Source organism: Falco punctatus (genome assembly GCF_963210335.1).
Source record: "Falco punctatus genome assembly, chromosome: 6".
Taxonomy (NCBI): Eukaryota; Metazoa; Chordata; class Aves; order Falconiformes; family Falconidae; genus Falco; species Falco punctatus.
In genome coordinates this window covers 29,881,410-29,899,452 of record NC_137585.1, presented here as the reverse complement: position 1 = coordinate 29,899,452, position 18,043 = coordinate 29,881,410, and the positions used below count along the sequence as shown (strand labels likewise).

Genomic DNA, 18,043 nt, shown 5'->3' with positions numbered 1-18,043 from the left:
TTTTTACTCCTGATTCCATGTTTTTCATTTACATATCAAAAGGTGATTGTTTCAATTGTTAATGGACACATCAAAGGGACTATTGACAGATTATGTCCTGATGGGGCTGACAACCTTAAGTAAACAGATAATTGACTTATGGCCATCAGCCTTTGTCAGTTGGTGATGCCAGGAGGGGACGGAGACATTAGTATTAATTCCAATCTATCTTCAGTGAATTGCTTTAAGTTCATGAAGATGCCTAGAAGAATGATAACTTCAGGTGCAGACAAGCTAGCCACATAGACATTTGCACGTATGAGGGAGAGATTACACCTAAGAGGAAACTAATGGGCTGCAATGTGAACTAGCTAGAAGCAGCAACACCACTTCTTTGCTGTGCATCACAGATGCAGATCAACGGGAACTTCTCTTTGAAGCTTGCAAGGGGAGGTGAAATCTCATGGGACTGGATAGGCCACAGAAGACGGTTATTACAATTCAGTAAAGCCTTTCTTTCTGCTCTTGTCACAAAGAGACCAGGTTCCCAGTTGGGAAACCTTGAAATTGCAGACAGTTCTGTTCTTAGAGCTGAAGTACCTCAGTCCAATTGAAACGACTGATTAATGTGACAGTCTGTTATGCAGATCTGCATCAACTACCCAGCTTTAAAATACTTGCCCAACCCATTAGAAATGAGGGTTTTTTCTTTCTTCCCGCACCCCCACCCCCAAGGAAGGAAACAAAATTCCTATTTGAACAGCAGTCCAAAGGAAAAGAGCAAAATCTGTTTGCCAGCATATGCAAAGATGGATGTATACTGGACAGAATATGTACTGACAAGAGTACAGAGTTTGAGTCAGCACAAGTTATTAGGGCCAATGCATAATCAACAAGGTGAAGCTCATCTGGCCTGTGCTGAGTCACTGATCAGAGTGGTTCCTTAAAAAAAAAGAAACCTTTTCAGTGATGGCATTACCCTGTAAATCTGCATAGACCTCCTGTGTCATAAGGTATTTGGAGCTGTTCTGGTAGTACAGAACTACTTTTCCAGTTCTATATGTGGATTAAGGTCCTGTCCTTCATGTATAGGGTCATCCCTGAAAATCGCCTGTTTGGATACAATTTGCAAGAACTTTAGACTACAAAGGCCCAGCGAACTCACGCAGGGTAGAAAGAGATGAGAGGTAATACAGGGTATTTTGAGGTTTGGAAAAAATAGTATTGTGTATTTCTGCTAACCCCACCCTCATGCTCAGATATCCTAAATAAGATTGGGCTACTGCCGCAGTGCTATAGAAGCCCGTAATTTGCAACTGAAGGACCATTAACTCATGGACTGAGCGCTGTTGCATATTCCATGCAAACAGGGTAATGCAACGCTTGCCTTGCTTACCCCCATTTATCATACTGGTAAATTTAGTCTCCCTTGTATTATTCCTGAGGCAGATTTCAAAACAAAATATTAGGGGGGAAAGGCCTGTAGCTGAAAACTTATTTTTTGTTAAGCTGTTATTTTATAATTCTTACTAACACTACCAACTGATACAAGCGGGGGAGAGTGTTAGTAATCATGCTTCATTCCTCAGGGAGATTTCAAAAGAGAATTCATCTCCGATTCATAACAAACAGCACCGTATGAGTCAAGGGGACTGAAGCCCCCACTATCCATTTTACCCTGTAATGTGCTTTAATACTACAGTTAAAGTGGTGAACAAACAATTAAGACAGCATTTTTAAATAAGCATTGCTAAACACCACTCCAGACTTCCAGTTGTTGCTAAGATTCCTCCCCAACAAAAGCTCTGGGCTTTCCTAACATTGGCATTGTTCTTTGTCATGGCCTAAGGTGTCTGATAGAGCATATGCCAATATTTGCTCCAGAAGGAGCACTGGGCAAACCCACCTACACCGTACATGTGTTGTCTTACTGGCAAAGATGGTTCTGGGCTGCCTGCCTCACACCCAGTTGTTTGTGGAGCATGCAGGGTTTTTTTCTTATAGACTTTTCAACACAGTGGTAGCTTAAAATGCAGCTGCCCACAGAACAGCTTAAAGTATAGCTGCCCACAAAACTAATTTGTTCTTCCACAAAACACCACATCAACTGAAATTCCCCCTGTAAGCTCAACTCAGCATCTCTAAGGTAGGGCAGGGTACAAACCCACAATTTGACAGTGCCCCCCACCTCCCCCGGCTGAAGGGAATTCAGCCTTCGGCTCCATGTGAAAGTATGTCTTGCTAAGCAGAGCTAAGAACCCAGGATCCTAACTTATGGACAGAGCAAATTCCCAGTGGAGATGGGGTAGGTTCCCCACTCACTGTGTACCCACACCATTACAAGATCTCAAGTGAAAGGCTGCTCTAAACCAGCCAGGAGCTGGATGAGTTTCCTGGGTACCTCGTCCCAGTGAATATACTGTCTCACTTCAGTGTCTGCATCCAAAGGCCACACTACTTGCAGCACCTAATTTGGAAACAGGTCTGAAAACCTGCACCACGTTTCAACTTTGACCAAACTTTGCACTCTCTGAGGGATGCATTACAATCACCTCTTGTCTGATTTGGTAGACATCACATATTTTTATGTTCCAAATTAAACTGTGCTCCTCTTGCTGGAAATAGTGTTTCGGGTGAAGAGCGTGTGACTGTGGCTGTGAAGGAGCAGCAGGGCCTGGCATCTCCACTGGACAGGCTGGAGTCCTGTGTCCACCCTAATGCGTGAAACAGCATTTAAGGCAGGCCTTCGATCTAAACAGGCCCAAATAAAGACTTCAACCTAAGAACTAAAAGCATCACTCCACATACCTCTCGGGAATGAACTTCTCAGGCTCTGGCCAGAACTCAGGGTTGTGGTGGAGATGTCCAACCGCGGTTTCAATGACAGCCCCAGCTGGAATACGCTGCCCCAGCACTATGCAGTCTTTAGCTGCCTCCCGAGTGAACCTGAAACAGTAGGTGTCATGTATCCCAGATGATTAATAAAGGTAAAAACACAGCAGGAGGGAACCATAAAAGTCAACCTCTTCAGCTGGACTGTCCCTGCAATTTCAGGAGTAAGACTTCCCCAGTAGATAAGTACAGCAACTGTTGCTGATGCTAATGTCTTCCCAGGTTACAATCACCTCCACCTAGAAGCACACAGCTCCAACCCATCTGGTCAGCTTCTGTCCTTTTCACAGTAAAGCATTTCATTGCTTACAGTTTTCCAAAATGTTAACTGTTAAATTGTAATTTTGCTGCTAATGTTGGTTTTAGACTCATTTTTTACAAAAACTGCAGATTAAATTCTCAGTTACCTCTAATAAAAGGCAGAAAGAACATGCTCATTTGCTTTTAGGAAAAAAATGATAACAAATATAGTTTTGAGTTTGTTTATTTGAGAAGCTCCCCCATGTTGGGACAGCACCTGAAATTTAGTAAGGGATGGTTTTAATGTTAGGGCTAAGTGTTCAGCTGCTGCTAGAAAAATATAACCAATTTACAAGCCTTGGAAACCTGCATTTCACATACACTCATCAAAGATAGGCATGATGTTAGCAACAAAACTCTCCAGTTTCCTCCCACCCTGTGGTGATAGGTGCCAAGGACTGTCCTTAGGAACATAATTGTGACAAGAAGACTGAGAAAAGCTGCCTGCCAAAGCTGAGCTTGGGTCAGTAAATCTTGTAAAAAAAATGGTGTGTCAGTGTACATGTGTGGGGGCAGATCCTGATCCAGATCTTTTGGTGCTTTGGTGGTTGCTGCAGATCCCAAAGCATCCCAGACCCAGGCAGGTGCTGTGCTATTAGCCTAGGGGCTATGCCCTGGCACCAGCTGGGAGCACAGGGGCAAGACAACGTGCAAGGAGGTCCCTTTGCTGCTCCCTGCGCTGTGCCTACAAAGTTGAACAAAGATTTCAGTTTCAGGTCTGTCAGTCTGGTATCATTATAGGAACACATTCTTTCCTTGCTGTCACCCATCTCTCTCTTTCTCATAGACAAATAAATAACAGAGGCTCCGAACCTGGAACAAGACACTGGCATGCTAAAAAACACATTGACAAGCCACTCTTCTCATCCTTATATGAATTCGGCGATAGTGGAAACATGAGTTCTCGGGAAGAAAGTTGTCTGGCTAGTAAGTACATCTATTAAAAAAAACCAACACATTTTATAACAAGCTTGGCTGCTACTGAATTTTCCCCTAACTCAGCATTATCCTTGTCATAGGCAATTAGAATCTTTCCGAGGCACTGGGCTGTCCTATCCATTTCATATCCATCCGAGTAAAAGCCAGATCAATAAACACCACTGACAATGCCAACGGAAACTTTGGAACAAGTTTTGCTCCATTCCCATTTTATTTCCAATCTGACAAACACTGATTGTTTCCCAGTGTTTCAGCTGAAACACAAAGATCCCTGATGCTTTTAAGTGGCGAAACGATTTCCACTTGCATACCATGTATAACATAGTAAAGCCCAGTCATCTCATCCAGGAGCAAGTATCTTCGACATTTACTCTCTGAACAATCCTGCAGATGTCCATGGACAAAATCTTGACTTCCAATCTTTGTGAACATATGGAAGAGAATATGATTTTAAGCTCTATTATTTTAAGGTGCTTGGAACTGTAGGGTAAATTTTTCAAAGGCTCTCACAGCAAACTCAGCTTTGGCTCCTTTCCAGCCATGTAACCCCAGCTTCACGAGAAGCAGTGCAACTGGCTGACCACTTTGAAAAGTTCCATTCTTAACATCAGCTCTTATGCTCATGATAACTTGGAAATTTGACATCAAAGAGTTTTCTAACTTATTTCCCCCTTGTTTTCAGTTCATCAATACAACTTAGTAAAATCAGTCTTGTGTGAATTGGGGCAAAATTTTCAAATTTAAAGATGTAGCCATTAGCTTAGCTATTATAACACAGCACAAAGTGCAAGGCGGCAGGGGTCCAAGTTAAACAAACATACACGTGAAATACAGCTTTCTGAATGTGCAACCCTTCTACAGATCAGGGCTTTAATGACCAACTGGCTAGGGTAAGTCTTTTCTCTGTATCCCCAAAGACTGAGGCATATGGAAGCAGCAGCCTCTGGCTTTCTAAGGCCAGTCCTGCTGCAAAATGGCTCCATCCTCTAACCTCGGGGGATGTAAAGAATGGTAAGCAAGCAATCTTGGCCAATCCACTGTAAAAAAATCCTTCAGAAATACCAGTATTAGCCAGTTTTTCTTCAATAGGCCACATTCTAGCTTTCAAATGCATAAGTGGTATTGATGCTGGCAGAGAGACCAAGGGCACATTGGTCTTCCAACAGCAGCTTTCCATTTTATAGAGCTAGGGATCTACCCTGTGGAATAAGGGGGGGGTGGTGGTGGTGGTGGTGGTGGTGGTAGATACCTGAATGCAGGTGGGTACATGCGTAATGTCTCTGCAATCACCATGTCCAGATAAGGGAGTCCTTGTACATTTTGGTAATCAGGGACCATCTGAAAAGGCAGCACGAAAGGAACAATTACATTTTCTCACATTTAAGTGCCAAACTCATCTCAGATTAGCTTTTAAATCATCTATTTTTTACTGGGCATTTTTCCTGTAGAAGAACTCAATGTCTCATCTAAAACAGTAAATGATAAAATTATACAAAAATGTGGGCAGTAATTAAATGTGTGTATAACATTCCCTTCATCATCAGAACGCTTTGGTGCACAGCCCAGCTGAAGATACAATAATAAATCAACTTGCTAGGCAGTATTAAAAACGGCATTACAGAGAGCATTAATAGCTACAACAGAGCTATTGCTTTATGCTCTAAAATCTGCATGGGACCTTTGTTTCTTCTGAAAGACAAGAGCAGAGAGAGCAGGAGCACTTTGTTCACAATAAACAGTTATACTTGTTGATGTTGCAGCAAACCCTTTGCCCTTTCCCAGTTACAGAAATAAAGCAAAGTGCTAATGCTGTGATGCTTGTGGAGGGGTGGGAGGTGGCACTGGGAGAAACCAACATCCTGATGAGGAACAGCACGCAGCGGTGAATTGCTCTGCCGAGCAGAGAGTTGAGGTACAGCTCAAATCCCACCCGGCAGGACTGCAATATTGCCTGGGGAGAGAAGCCTGTTTCCTCCCGTGGCCACCCCTGCTGTAATGCTGCTTAATTTTGCATGGCAGGCAATGCCTGTGCCCACATTTCCTAAGTCTACAAAACCACCCAGCCCTTGACAACGAGTGGTGAGCACCAAGCCCAAACAGGTCTGTAGCTCAGAAGACTTTGCCCTCTGACAGGCAGCAAACAGACAGTGAGAGACACAGAACCGCAGACGACCAGCAGCAGCAGTGACACAACTCTAGTGCATGAACAAACAGAAAATTTCTCCCTATTCTCTTCCTTGGGAAGAGGACGTTTTCCCTGTCTTATTCAGTGCTCTCAGCAGAGGGCAGCCAAAGTACATCTAATAACCTCATCAGGAAAGCAGAGTTTTGTTTTAAATTGGAGCATCTCCTAAAGACTGACACACAGTAAATTGGAGAAAAGCACAGACGTCAGACTAGGCTAAACCTTTTATGAAGATTTGGGGCCCCTGCCGTTCACAAAGGGGACTGGATTCCATCCTTCTTTTATTTACTACAGCACTTTTCATGTATAATGCATATTTTATTGAATTTTCATGCAAAAACATATGGTACATACTGAAAATACTAAGCAAAGAACAACTCCAGATGGTATGCAGAAAAGGCATACAATAGAACGAGGATACCTTGCTGGATTAGGGTATCCCACTTATATAGCACTAAGCCACCATGCACCACTTCACATTAACCGATCTTTTCTGGGAAGGAAATAGATACATTCTATTATCCCCATTTTTTGGCATAGGGAAGAGAAGCAAGACCAGAGAAAGTGATTTGCACAGGCTGAGCAGAACCAGTGCGTCTGCTCCTTTCTTAAGGAGAAAGATGCAACTCAGCTTGTCAATAGATTAAATATTTTGTCAGTTTATGTCAAATATTATCAATACATAAAGTATAGACTGCACTGACAGCCTTTCAATGATGCTCTTATATTGCGGTAGTGCCTACTAACTCAAACCTTTGGCTTAGGTCGATGGTTATCAAATGAAGGACTAGGAGAGTAAAAGCCACAAATGGCTCCAATAATTTGAACAGCTAAAACCAAAGTCAGGAGGATGATTTTTGTCATCCTTGTTTTGTAGAAAGGGATCCGAGGGCTACCTGATTTCACAAGGGAAATCAGTGGCAGAGGCTGGAAATGAACTGTGATCAGACTCACATTTCAGGCCTTTGTGGCAAAAGTATGCTCATCTGCTCCTCTGCGACCATACAGGTGCTCCACACTTCGATGCAAATGCACACTGTGGTTGGCATGTATTCATTTTTTTCCTGCTAATTTTACATCTCTCTTTCAGAACTTTTCTCTGTCCTTTTTATACCGCTCTCCTGCATGTCTTTGAGTCCTGGGTCAGCACCTGAGTCTTGTCCCTGTGATCCCTCCTGATTTCGTAGCCAGGCTGGCTGAGGAAAGAGTTCAGGCTCAGAGTACATGAGTGGTGGAGCGAAGAGCACACTGTGATGTGTTCAATTCTCTGAGCCATGCTCTTTTCCATTGGGCCTTCCTGTCTCTCTTGTAATGCCTCTACTTACTTCTGGAGTCAATAATTAAGATAATTATATGGTAACCTGATATAATAAGTAGCCACTAAATCAAACCATACATCAACAAATAATACAACACCAGATTATGGGAGTTTTGATTTGCTCTTTCAAATAGGGTCTATACCTTCAGGGGATTAGCAGTTCAGAAAACAAAACAAAGGTGTAAAACCAGCTAATTTTCCTTAGAAGAAAGTTCCTTTTTCTTACCTAAAGAAAGAGGGGTTGGTCAAATGGCAGCACAGTGAGCTCTGCTATCATAAGCATGGCAGACACATCAGTCATTTCCTACATCTGATGCAACTTAATTATTGGCACTTCCATGCTTTTAGCATCAAAGTAGCTGGACCTAATTTAGTAGTTGTTTGCAAGGTCTGACCTTCAGCTGAATAAAGTACAGACCAGCCAAGTATCTCTATTTAGGAAGGACAGTTTGTTGATTTTTTTTTCCCCTTTCAAAGAAAATATTTTCCATTTGTTTTTCCACTCCCTCTCTTCAAAATATTCCTTTAGCCAAGCACATTTCAAAGGAACTTAAATATGCTTTTCTCCCTAAATGGCCCTATTTATATCTTTCAACTGCTGGCAGGTTTGCTGGGGTGGGTGGTGTGCAAAGATGCCACTTTAACCTCCTGCAAAAAAACCCACAACTGTCTACATTGCCCCCTATTCAAGATTTAGTGGTTTTTTCATTAAGAGATTCCTTTCTATGACAAGTAGAGATGTGGGAGGTGAAAGGAAGCACCACATTGTATGTATATTTTAATTTTGCAGCCACTGCTTTGCACAGCAGTTTATCTTCTGCTTTGCACAGCCTTGTAGTATCTTTTCCTGTCGATTGGCCATGTACCATCTTGTGGCATTTCTCTGCATGATTTCTGGAGATGTGGTGGTACACCCTCACCTATCTCAGACTGTTCAATCTATTTTGAGGTCCAGAATTTTGGCCACAAACTCTCCTTTATGACTGACAACAAATCCCAGGCCTCTATTCCTTAGAAAAAGGTGGGAAATTAATTTTTCACCCCACAGAGTACCCTGAGGTGAAATACCAGCAGTGATTATAAAATTGCCTATGCACTACAAGGATGATGTGTGTTTTAATCCCCATATAAATCCTTAAGAGAAATAACTGCCTTCAGATCCACCTCTGCTTTTCAGTATTGGCTTTAGCGTTTTCTAGGCAGGCAAACCTATTTTTTGCCACCACCCCCAGCTAACTTTTAATTCCTCAATGAACACCAAGGGAATCCAAGTGCTGACAGGAGAGATCTGGCCAATCTTTCTGCTTCAGTTTGAGATGTTACTGTTCCCAGTTGCTCACTCCTCTTTGCTGGCTGTGGTTAGCATCACCACAGCCAAGTCAGCAGAACGGAACATATGCCTGCACCTCAGTTGCTTCCATACAACGTCCAGCATGATCCCATCTTCAGTGAGAGTTTAAGATGAGATACTAACTTTTCCTGAAAGTAGCTGATGAGCGAGACACAGACCCTCCTCTACCACCTCTGTTTTGGGAATCATAATGCAAGTACACATCAGTGAATAAAAGAATTCCACTTATCATATTGGTCATGGTCTGGTGGTGCTCAGCAGCCAGAAATGAAAAAAATCAAGAGAAAATTTTGTGTAGCTGACAGAGTGTGACGTGCACCTGAAATCAATTTGGAAGCAGCAAAGGCGGCAGAGACCACATTCCTCATAACTAGTGCTGCTGAGTCATGGTCTGAGATCCAACCGGCTGCAGTTTCTGAGAAATTGCAATCCAAATCAAATGCCTCATGGGCAGGTGTGAATGTGACAAAGTCCATGTCAGAGGGATGACGTGCAGATCTGCTTCGCTGCCGATGCAGATCTGTGTTATCTGTGTATGCATAGCTACACAGCCCACATTGGCTCCCCCCTGAAATGCAGACTTTGGCTAGCAATAGGATACGAGGCGGTGAGTCAAAGAAGCCAGAATCGTTCCCAGTGACTCCCATCCACCCCCTTTCCGAATTGCCAAAAGAGATATTCACACCATAGCCATAGCTAGGATTCACAAACAGGTCAATAGTGTTTCTTGAGCAAATGGATCAAAAGCTGCTGATAGATCAAAGAATCTTGCCTCAGGTTTTGACCTCTTGTTGGTCACCTTTAGGAGCTGCTTGTCTCCTAACAGAACCAGAGCCTGTGTGAGACGCTCAGCCTGGGAGGGGGAGAAGAAATGCAAGAATACCACCTCACATTAGGGTTGCCCCACAACAACCTTGCTAACAACCATATCAAGAAAGGAAAGGTTACAGACAGGACAGCACTCAAAATACAGATCAATGGAAGGAAAAAAGGGGTGGGAAGGATTAACAGGCACCTATCAGTAACCGGCTTAAAGAAAGCCTGTCTCATGTTTTACTACTTCCACAACAACATGCTGGAATACCTGTAAAGCACCAAACTAAAACCTCCCCACAATGTCAGGCAGCGAAACAGGGACAGAGTTGATGAAGTAAAATTTCTTGGCTTTATCCTCAGCATTTGGACCAAATACAAAACAAAACAAAACAAAACAAAACCAACTTAAAGTAGTCCTCATGCAAAATCTTTTTTGCTGCCTGCAGTCCAGCCTGCACCTGCCAAGTGAGATGTCTCTCCAAGGCATGGCACCAAGCCAGAGCCAGCCCTTGCTTCTGGGGAAACAGGATCCTGAAGATCCTGAGTCCCACTCGTCCCAGGAGGCAGGTCATGGCAGAAGGTGTTGCTTTAAGATACACTGCTTTAAGATAGGGAAGAGCCAGCCTAAAATCACCAAGTGTCTGTTGGCCATTTCCAGTGACAAAGGCCTATAGAAAGGTATCTTCTAGAAAAAATACAAAGTTCTTGACTATAGAATTGAGAACAAGTTTTAGGAATGAAAAATAAGAGATGAAGCCTGACTTCCAGATTAAGATGCAGCAGCAAGAGGCTTCCTGAGCTGCCTAGCACCTCTCCTCTTGAATCCTTACAGCACGTAGGTAGCGCTAAAGCCTCACCAGCAGCATTGTGTCTTCTCACATGCTCTCAGAAATGAACATTAAAGCAAGTCCTCAGCTCCATGCCCTCATGCCTCTTTCTGCAGAAGCAAGAAAAGACTATCCAAAACACGTACTCTCAAGCTTTCCCTTTATTTTTGATTCCACCTGGGTTACCTGCCACCTTTCTCATCTGCTTTGTGTTGCCATTCAAATGGAAATGCAGCACTGGGGCTCTCACCCCACCCTTGGTGGCTGCTTGCTGGGTTTGGCAGTGTTACTTTGCTCATTGAAGCACTTCCAAAGCTGCAGTAGCAATTGGTGCTTCAGACATCTCAAACTCCTCCCAGTTCCTCCGAAAGACCGTGTGTGCCAAATAAATTTAGTATTACAGGTGTATTACAGGCTTTTGTTCAAATCACCTGCTGGTCACCCTCACACCTCCTCTAACTCCAGCCTTCACGTCCCCCTCTCGCCGGGTCCACCGCCACATAAGCTGTGTGAGCACAGGCAGAGGCAGGTGCCGATGCACAGGCCAAGTTCAGGGGTGGTGGGAAAGGCTGGCACACCAGTTATGCGCTGATAACCACATTACACGCAGACCTTGCAGCCAAATTCCTTCTGTTACTTTGGTGCAAATCCACGCAGCTCCCTGGGGTTGTATCAGTGTAAGGCAGAGGAAAATGCGGTTCTAAGTATGTATCTAATAGTGCTGGGGAAAGAGCCAGAAAGTATAAGGTTACACCAACGTCGACTCTCTTTAACGTTACTTTGCTTCTCAAATCAAAGACTTCAGCTCCTGACAGAAGACAGACCTGCATTACCTCCAGTAGCTTTCGCAGTGCTAAAACAAGGTCTTCGTAGCATCGCTGTTCACAAGGAAACTTCTGTGAGATAAAAATACTTCCTGAAACTGAACAGTGTCCCAAACCCAAACAGATAAACACAAAAGCTGCAACCAAAACAGTCAGAAATTCTCTTCCACCTACATTACTACTGACACATGGTGATCAGCAAGAACAGAATGAGTGCCATCAGGTAGAAGATCTGGGGGGGGAAAAAGGCAGGAAAAGAGAAGAAAATCACTAAGGAAATCCTTTATGAGGCAAGCTGCAAACAAAAAGAAAGGAGAAAAAAAATCTGGTTCAATCTCAGTTTTGTAAATTTGTCAACTCCACCTCGTCCTAGATTCCCATGCCAAGAGATGTGGGTGCTCTTAAACAAAAAGCAAATAAATAGCTGGGAGTGAGACTGGGCATCTTGGGTGCTCTCCTGCACAAAGGAAGAGGCAGGTCCCCAGTGTGCTGATAGTGCCTGGCCAGGCATCTTTTAATACACAACTACCCTCACTGTACTTTTTTTTTTTTTTTTTTCCATTTTGTTTGACTTTGGTTTGGTGGGGAAGAGCAGCTCCTCTCCAGAAGTGGCTCCCTTCCTGAGTGCAATGTGTGCCTTGCTCCAGCTATTTGTGGATGTGATATAATCCCTGGCCATGCATTGTAGCTGGCTAAGCCCATCAGAGGCAGAGACTGCCTGTTTATCACCTCCTTAAAAACCACTCAGCCCCCAGGAAATCCCCCCCAGTTCTCTCCTCAGCCCACTGAGTCTCTCTTTCTACATTTTCTACACTTGTCTGACACAATCAAAATTTCTACTTGGGTGGCAGAAATGCTGAATGGTGAAGGATCCCAGTGGGAGGGAGGCAAGGAGGAAATTAAACAGGAGAAAGGACTGCCAGAGGCCAGGCTGAGAAAGAGAATTATAAAAATGGGGTAGGTCTGTCCGAAGGGCATGTCACCAGTCCAAAGCACGTTAAGCACTGAAGTTCATGCAAGACTTAATCCTTCCTGCTATAGAAGTGTCCCTTGGTGGCTGCTGCAGATCTACAGGAATAAAGAGGAAGGATTTTTTTTTCCCCTCTCAGCAGACATTCATGGTATCACATAAGAGCCAGAGGATTTAATTTAATCATTCCTGCTCCAGCTGGTATTTTCTGTATGGAGGTGACAGTGCTTTAAATTAGGGCCTTGCATATAAAAGGCCCGTGTGTTTAGTTTAATCAAATGTTCATTTCCTCATGTTACGTTTATATTAAAAGGCATCAGCATGCATTTTCATGCTGCAAATCGAGGCCATCATATGGGCTATGTAGTGAGGTCCTCTTTTGTCATTCTTCATCCCTATGGCCTCATGCACTCGGCAGCCTTACGGACTGAGAGGTGCCTCAGCCCCAGGCATGCAGTTTGGGTAAATATGCCCTAGAGAGCACAGTCCCGCCTATGAGGAGAGCAGAGCCTTACACAAAATAAATTACTTCAGTAATTCACCCTTCTGCAGATACTTAAAGATGGGCTTGAGCCAGTGGCTGCTTGTCATTGGTTTCAGCAGCTGCTGGATGAGACCTTTTCTGAATTAGTAAACAGGCAAACATTCATAGCAAAGAAACTGCAAGATTCTCCCATCACTCAGCATAATTATTATTTGCTCTGACAAGGGCAGGTCAGTTTTAATACCACACAACATTTATGTAGTGCCTGATGCCTTGAAAACATTTTATGTACATTAGGTGCAGTACAATAATAAAACTTTGCCTTTCCGTAGTTGTTTTTCCCCTGAGGCCTGCAAAGCGTTTAGCAAACATTAATTAGTTGATCATCTTCCAAATGTATGTGTGAGGTGCTCCTGGTAAATACTCCCTCCCTGTACACAAGGGGCCAGCAGAGGTGCTGAAGACTGAGGCCAACAATTTACAACCTGAGGAGTTGGGCACCCACCAATTCTACCCTTCCTAAGCAGCCTGATTTTTTTCAGCCTCTGTGTGACTCCGGTGAGTAAACAGGCAAATGCTGCTCTGAATGCACAGACTTAAAATGACCAAAAAAGAAAGAAATCTGTAGCATAGCATTTAAATATGTCCTAAACAAAAAGGAGCTTTGTCTGTTTTTAGCTGCCAAGATCATAACTCAAGGCTCAGCCTGACTTGAGAAACTGATGGTACTAAAAGTAAAGAAATAAAGAAGCTTTTCAGGTGTCAAAGCTCCAATTCCTTGCTGTAGACTTTTTCATCTCCTACCTAATACAGGTAAAATCTACAGGTAAAAGCCACATCCAGTCCTAGCTCCCAATTTTAGCATATGGCTTTTCTACAAGGCACGAGGGAAAAGTTTGTTCCTGTTGAAACTTCTCACATTTTAGCTGAAAATATGAAAAAAAGGAGAAAGAAAGGGGAAAAATTTCTTTTCTGACCAAAGCTATTCAATGCCTTTTCCTCTTCTGCTCCCTCTGGAAAGTGCTGACTGCCTTGGGTACAACAAAGCAATTTACAGATGGTATGTGAAAAAACTTGATAGCACTTGAAACAGCTTTTGTGTTTTCTCCGTCCAATGCATGAAGAGTATCTTTAAAAAAACCCTACATGCCAGTCCAAAACCTACTATCCCAAGCTCAGTGGGGAGCTGGCTGTGAGCAGGGGTGTCTGCTACCATGACACTATCCTATGACAAACCTCTCTAGATATTCAGATAAAGCTGTCTGCGAGGAATCCTGGCAGATGCCTATTCAAGGATTTCTTTCCTTTTCTTCCCTTACCCTATCTCTTCTCCATCTGGGAACACAGAAATTTCCCTAAGCCTGTTCACGCTTAGATTTAGTGAAGCTATCGTGGTGTCATGTTCTGGCACTGTTTTGTGTCTTTGCTTTCCCCTACCCTTTGTAGAGCCCCATGGCAGGGCTGTCCATCTGTTTATGATTTACTTCACACAATGACTTGGTCCTGATTACACTGATAGGCACAGTAGGTTATTTGAGGGCCAACTGGACCTCTGAAATGACACTCAAACTCTACCCAAATCTTGGGAACATTTCCAACCAAAAAAAGGCCAGTGGAAAATCTCCACCGGGATCTCCCCCAGGACAGCCTTCCTGCCCTTAATCCCAGGAAGTAAAAACAGAAATGTAATTTTTTTATCTGGAATTCTTCTGCTATTATCAGTATCCAAGTCATCGACAAAAACTGAAGAGAAGACAAGAAGAGAAACCAAGACCTGGGTCTTTCGGACATTTAAGGATGCATATTGGAGAAGAGATTATAAAGAACAGCATTCAGCTCAGGAGGCCGCATCTTTCGTGGTCTCCTTTAGCACAGACCTGAATCCATCAGAGGCACTGTGCCGATTCCATCGGTTGAGGACGGACGGAGCCTGGGAAGTGCAGTGGCTGGGGGACCGGTAGGAAGCCCCTCCACACCTGCTGAATGACCGGCCCTCATCAGCGCATGGGAATGAAATGAAAAAAAAGCACAACTCAAAAAGCTGCAGGATGAAGTCACAGGGTCAGCAGTGAGAAAATACAGAATTCATTTGTAATCTGAACAAGGTCATTTCTAGCATGTTTTAGGATGATATAAGATTTTACAGGGAAGGCAAATGGAAAGTATTTCTCATGATTTCTTCTGCTTTATGAGTAAGCTGCTTTGTCCTTTATTTATTTATTACCTCACATTCCTACAATGATCCTGGTGTGAAGACCAATTCCCTGTTCCTTTTGCCTTGCTTCCCAAAATTATTTTTTTTTTCTTGAACCTGACCCTTTCCTACCTCAATGCCTGGCCACCTCACTCATTTACCTCTCTGTATTTCAAAGGATATCCTTATTTTTACAATTCCCCACATCTCATCTCTGTGCTGTCATTTCATTTATGTCCACGCTACTTTAATACCCATTATTTTATTGTTTCTTCTTCTTTTTCAAAGCTCTATCCTGCACCAAGTCACAAAATTTCTGGGGTGCAGGGGAACCTGGCCAACACAGTGGTACCTACCTGGATTTGAGCCAGCCCTGACACGGAGGCCACACAATTCAGATGCCACTGAGACACAAAGGTGGCACCCACAAAGTGACATATTTGTTGAATCATTCAGCACAAAAGAGCACTTCTATTGCCGTAAAAGTGCATAAACTGCATAGCGTTCTGCAGGGGGTTCACTAGCGATTTTGCCCTTATAAAATACTTAATAAAAGATGGTATCCTTTGCCCTTTTCAGCACAAGTTGTGGCACAGAGATCTGTAGATATCTATAGATGGGCTAATTTGTGGGGAGGGATTTTCTGAGAGTACAAAGATGGAGCACAGCTGTAGGCCTTTCCTGTAAAGGGCCTGTCACACGCACGAGAGCAGCTAGGCATACTCAGAATATTGCTAACCCCAAAAGCTCAAACATTATGAGTGAAGCCCCAACATACTTAGAAACTGGCTGGAAAACACATAAGATTTATGACAAATAATAATATTTTGAACTTCATTTAGCTTCTGAACTGGGATTTATGTTTCCAGTCTTACCTTTTCAACTAGAAATCTTTTTTCCCTCTTTTTTTTTTTTTTTTTTTAAATTGGTTGTTTTTTGTTTTGATAAAGATGAGATTCTGGTTATGCACCTGACTTCAATGTCGAGTGACTTGAGAGAATACAAAACAAATACCACAGACTTGCAGGGTGATGGCAGGATGCTGGTAATATTCCATTTACGGAGCACCATGGGCCATCCTTGCCTGCCCTTTGGCCATCTGCTGCTAGCGCTCAGCTAGAATGACACAGACCTTTTAAAAAAGGAAAAGAGTCTACAAGACCAGGAACTTCATGTGAAAAAACATCATGCAACTGTGAGCTACCCTTCAGAGTACCCATGGTTCTGTAGCACGTTTTGGGGTGTGTGTGTTTGTTACTGCAAGAGGGGCCTCGGGGATTAAATCCAACCTCCTCTTGAAAAGGCCAAACTTGGTACCTTGGCAAAGCTTGACACAGAACGAAATTGAAACATGCAGACAAAGTAATTGGGGGGGGGGGGGGAACTGCTTAATCTATATATAGCATTTTGTTTCTGCTGGGTACTAGAGGGTGGGGGTGGGGAAGAGAGGATGTGAGGGGGAGAGAGGGAAAAGAAAGATAAATTTTGGTTACTGCTGTCGTACACAGATCCACTTATCTTATGGCTGAAGCCCAGACAGCTGTGTGACTCTAAATGAAGAAATTTAATTTAAAAAGAAAAAGAAAAAAAAAAAAAAAGAAAAGAAAATCAGAAAGAAAAAAACAGAGAAAAAACAGGACTTCCCACACGTACTCTGATATATAAATAGAGACTATCTGACTCATGAAGGGTGCTTATTACTTCTTTGACTTCCATGTGTGTGAAGAAATATACGGTTCTTTCTAGTGAACAAGCAGGAAAATCACAAAGCCAATGGCACATTGCTGCTATCCTGACTTTGCTGCTCTAGTTTAAATAACATCACACAACATCTTGGTAGTCCCAGTCATAGAATACCTATGATACACAAAAAAAGTAAAATAAAAAAAAAAAAAGGGCGGGGGAATTAGATCAGTTCTGAAGGAAAAGATTTTGGAAAGCAGGTTACTTGGGATCGTATTCTGCCTGAGTTACACCTCTTGTAAGAAACATGTTGGGAAAAACTATAAGTGGATATGATTCCCTTTTGCACCTCTTGCATACTTAGACCTGCCTTCTGCCAGCGTAACTTAGAGCAACCTCACGGTTTTCCCTGCCTTCACTCCCAAGGCATTTGTGATGCAGCTCAGAAAAGCAGAACATCTTGCACTTCTGTCCATAACTACTGCTTTTCCTAACACATTCACTTCCCATTTCACATTATGGCACAGTAAGAGAGATTGGTATTAGTACTTTTGGCCTCTCTTTCATGTGCGCACACATGTATGCATGGGTATATTTCTGTAACACATCCATCAATTTGAAATGGCATAAAAATGACTTGAAAAAAAAGCACGATCTTTAAATCTCAGAAGATGCAAAGTGTCAGTGCTGCGAAGTCAGAAAATTCATGCCAGGGCCTATTTATCTAGGTCAGGATGTGGGAAGACTTTTTTTTTTTGTGTTCTGCATATGCACGTCACCACTTTTGCTCCTTGGTACTACGCAGGCTGGGAGCTGAGAAGCCAGGGAAGATGATGACTTGCTCCCTGCTTTCGGTGGACTTGCTAGAAAAATTCCTTTTGTGTTCCTTATAATGGAGTCTTGTCTCATCTCTACCACAAGAGATGCTTCAGCCAGTAGATTACAAACGCCATGCTGACAGTGTGTGTACATAGCTCTGCCTCGGTGCCACATCACCACTGGCTCTTCTTTAGAGCAGAAGAGAAAAGCAGCCTGCAAAGCAAGGAACAAGTTAATAAAAGGCTTCATTTATCTCCAGCTGATACCAACGTGACAGCGGGAAATGCAGGGTCAGATTCCAGGCACATTATTTCGAGGGCAGGAGGAGCACAGGGAGTAGCTGTTGTGTGGCAAAGCCACAAGGCTCGCAGTCAGAAGGTCAAGTCCTGACGCAGCTTTCCAAGTGAATTTGGGAAAGTGTCTTCCTCTCCTCCAGCAGTTTTAATAAGACTGGTAAACCTT

At 43.2% G+C, this 18,043-nt stretch overlaps 1 protein-coding gene across 4 annotated transcripts in view; it reads right to left on the bottom strand.

The window, feature by feature from the left end:
- The window catches only part of TBXAS1 (thromboxane A synthase 1), a 231,251-nt gene that overhangs the window by 2,604 nt on the left and 210,604 nt on the right, over positions 1-18,043 (bottom strand). For all 4 annotated transcript variants that reach the window (XM_080393576.1, XM_080393573.1, XM_080393574.1 and 1 more), the window contains 2 exons: positions 5,360-5,448; positions 2,788-2,925 (listed from right to left, as the gene is read on the bottom strand). In XM_080393576.1, coding sequence (XP_080249702.1) covers positions 2,788-2,925; positions 5,360-5,448 — 227 coding nt within the window. The remainder of the gene's footprint in view (positions 1-2,787; positions 2,926-5,359; positions 5,449-18,043) is intronic.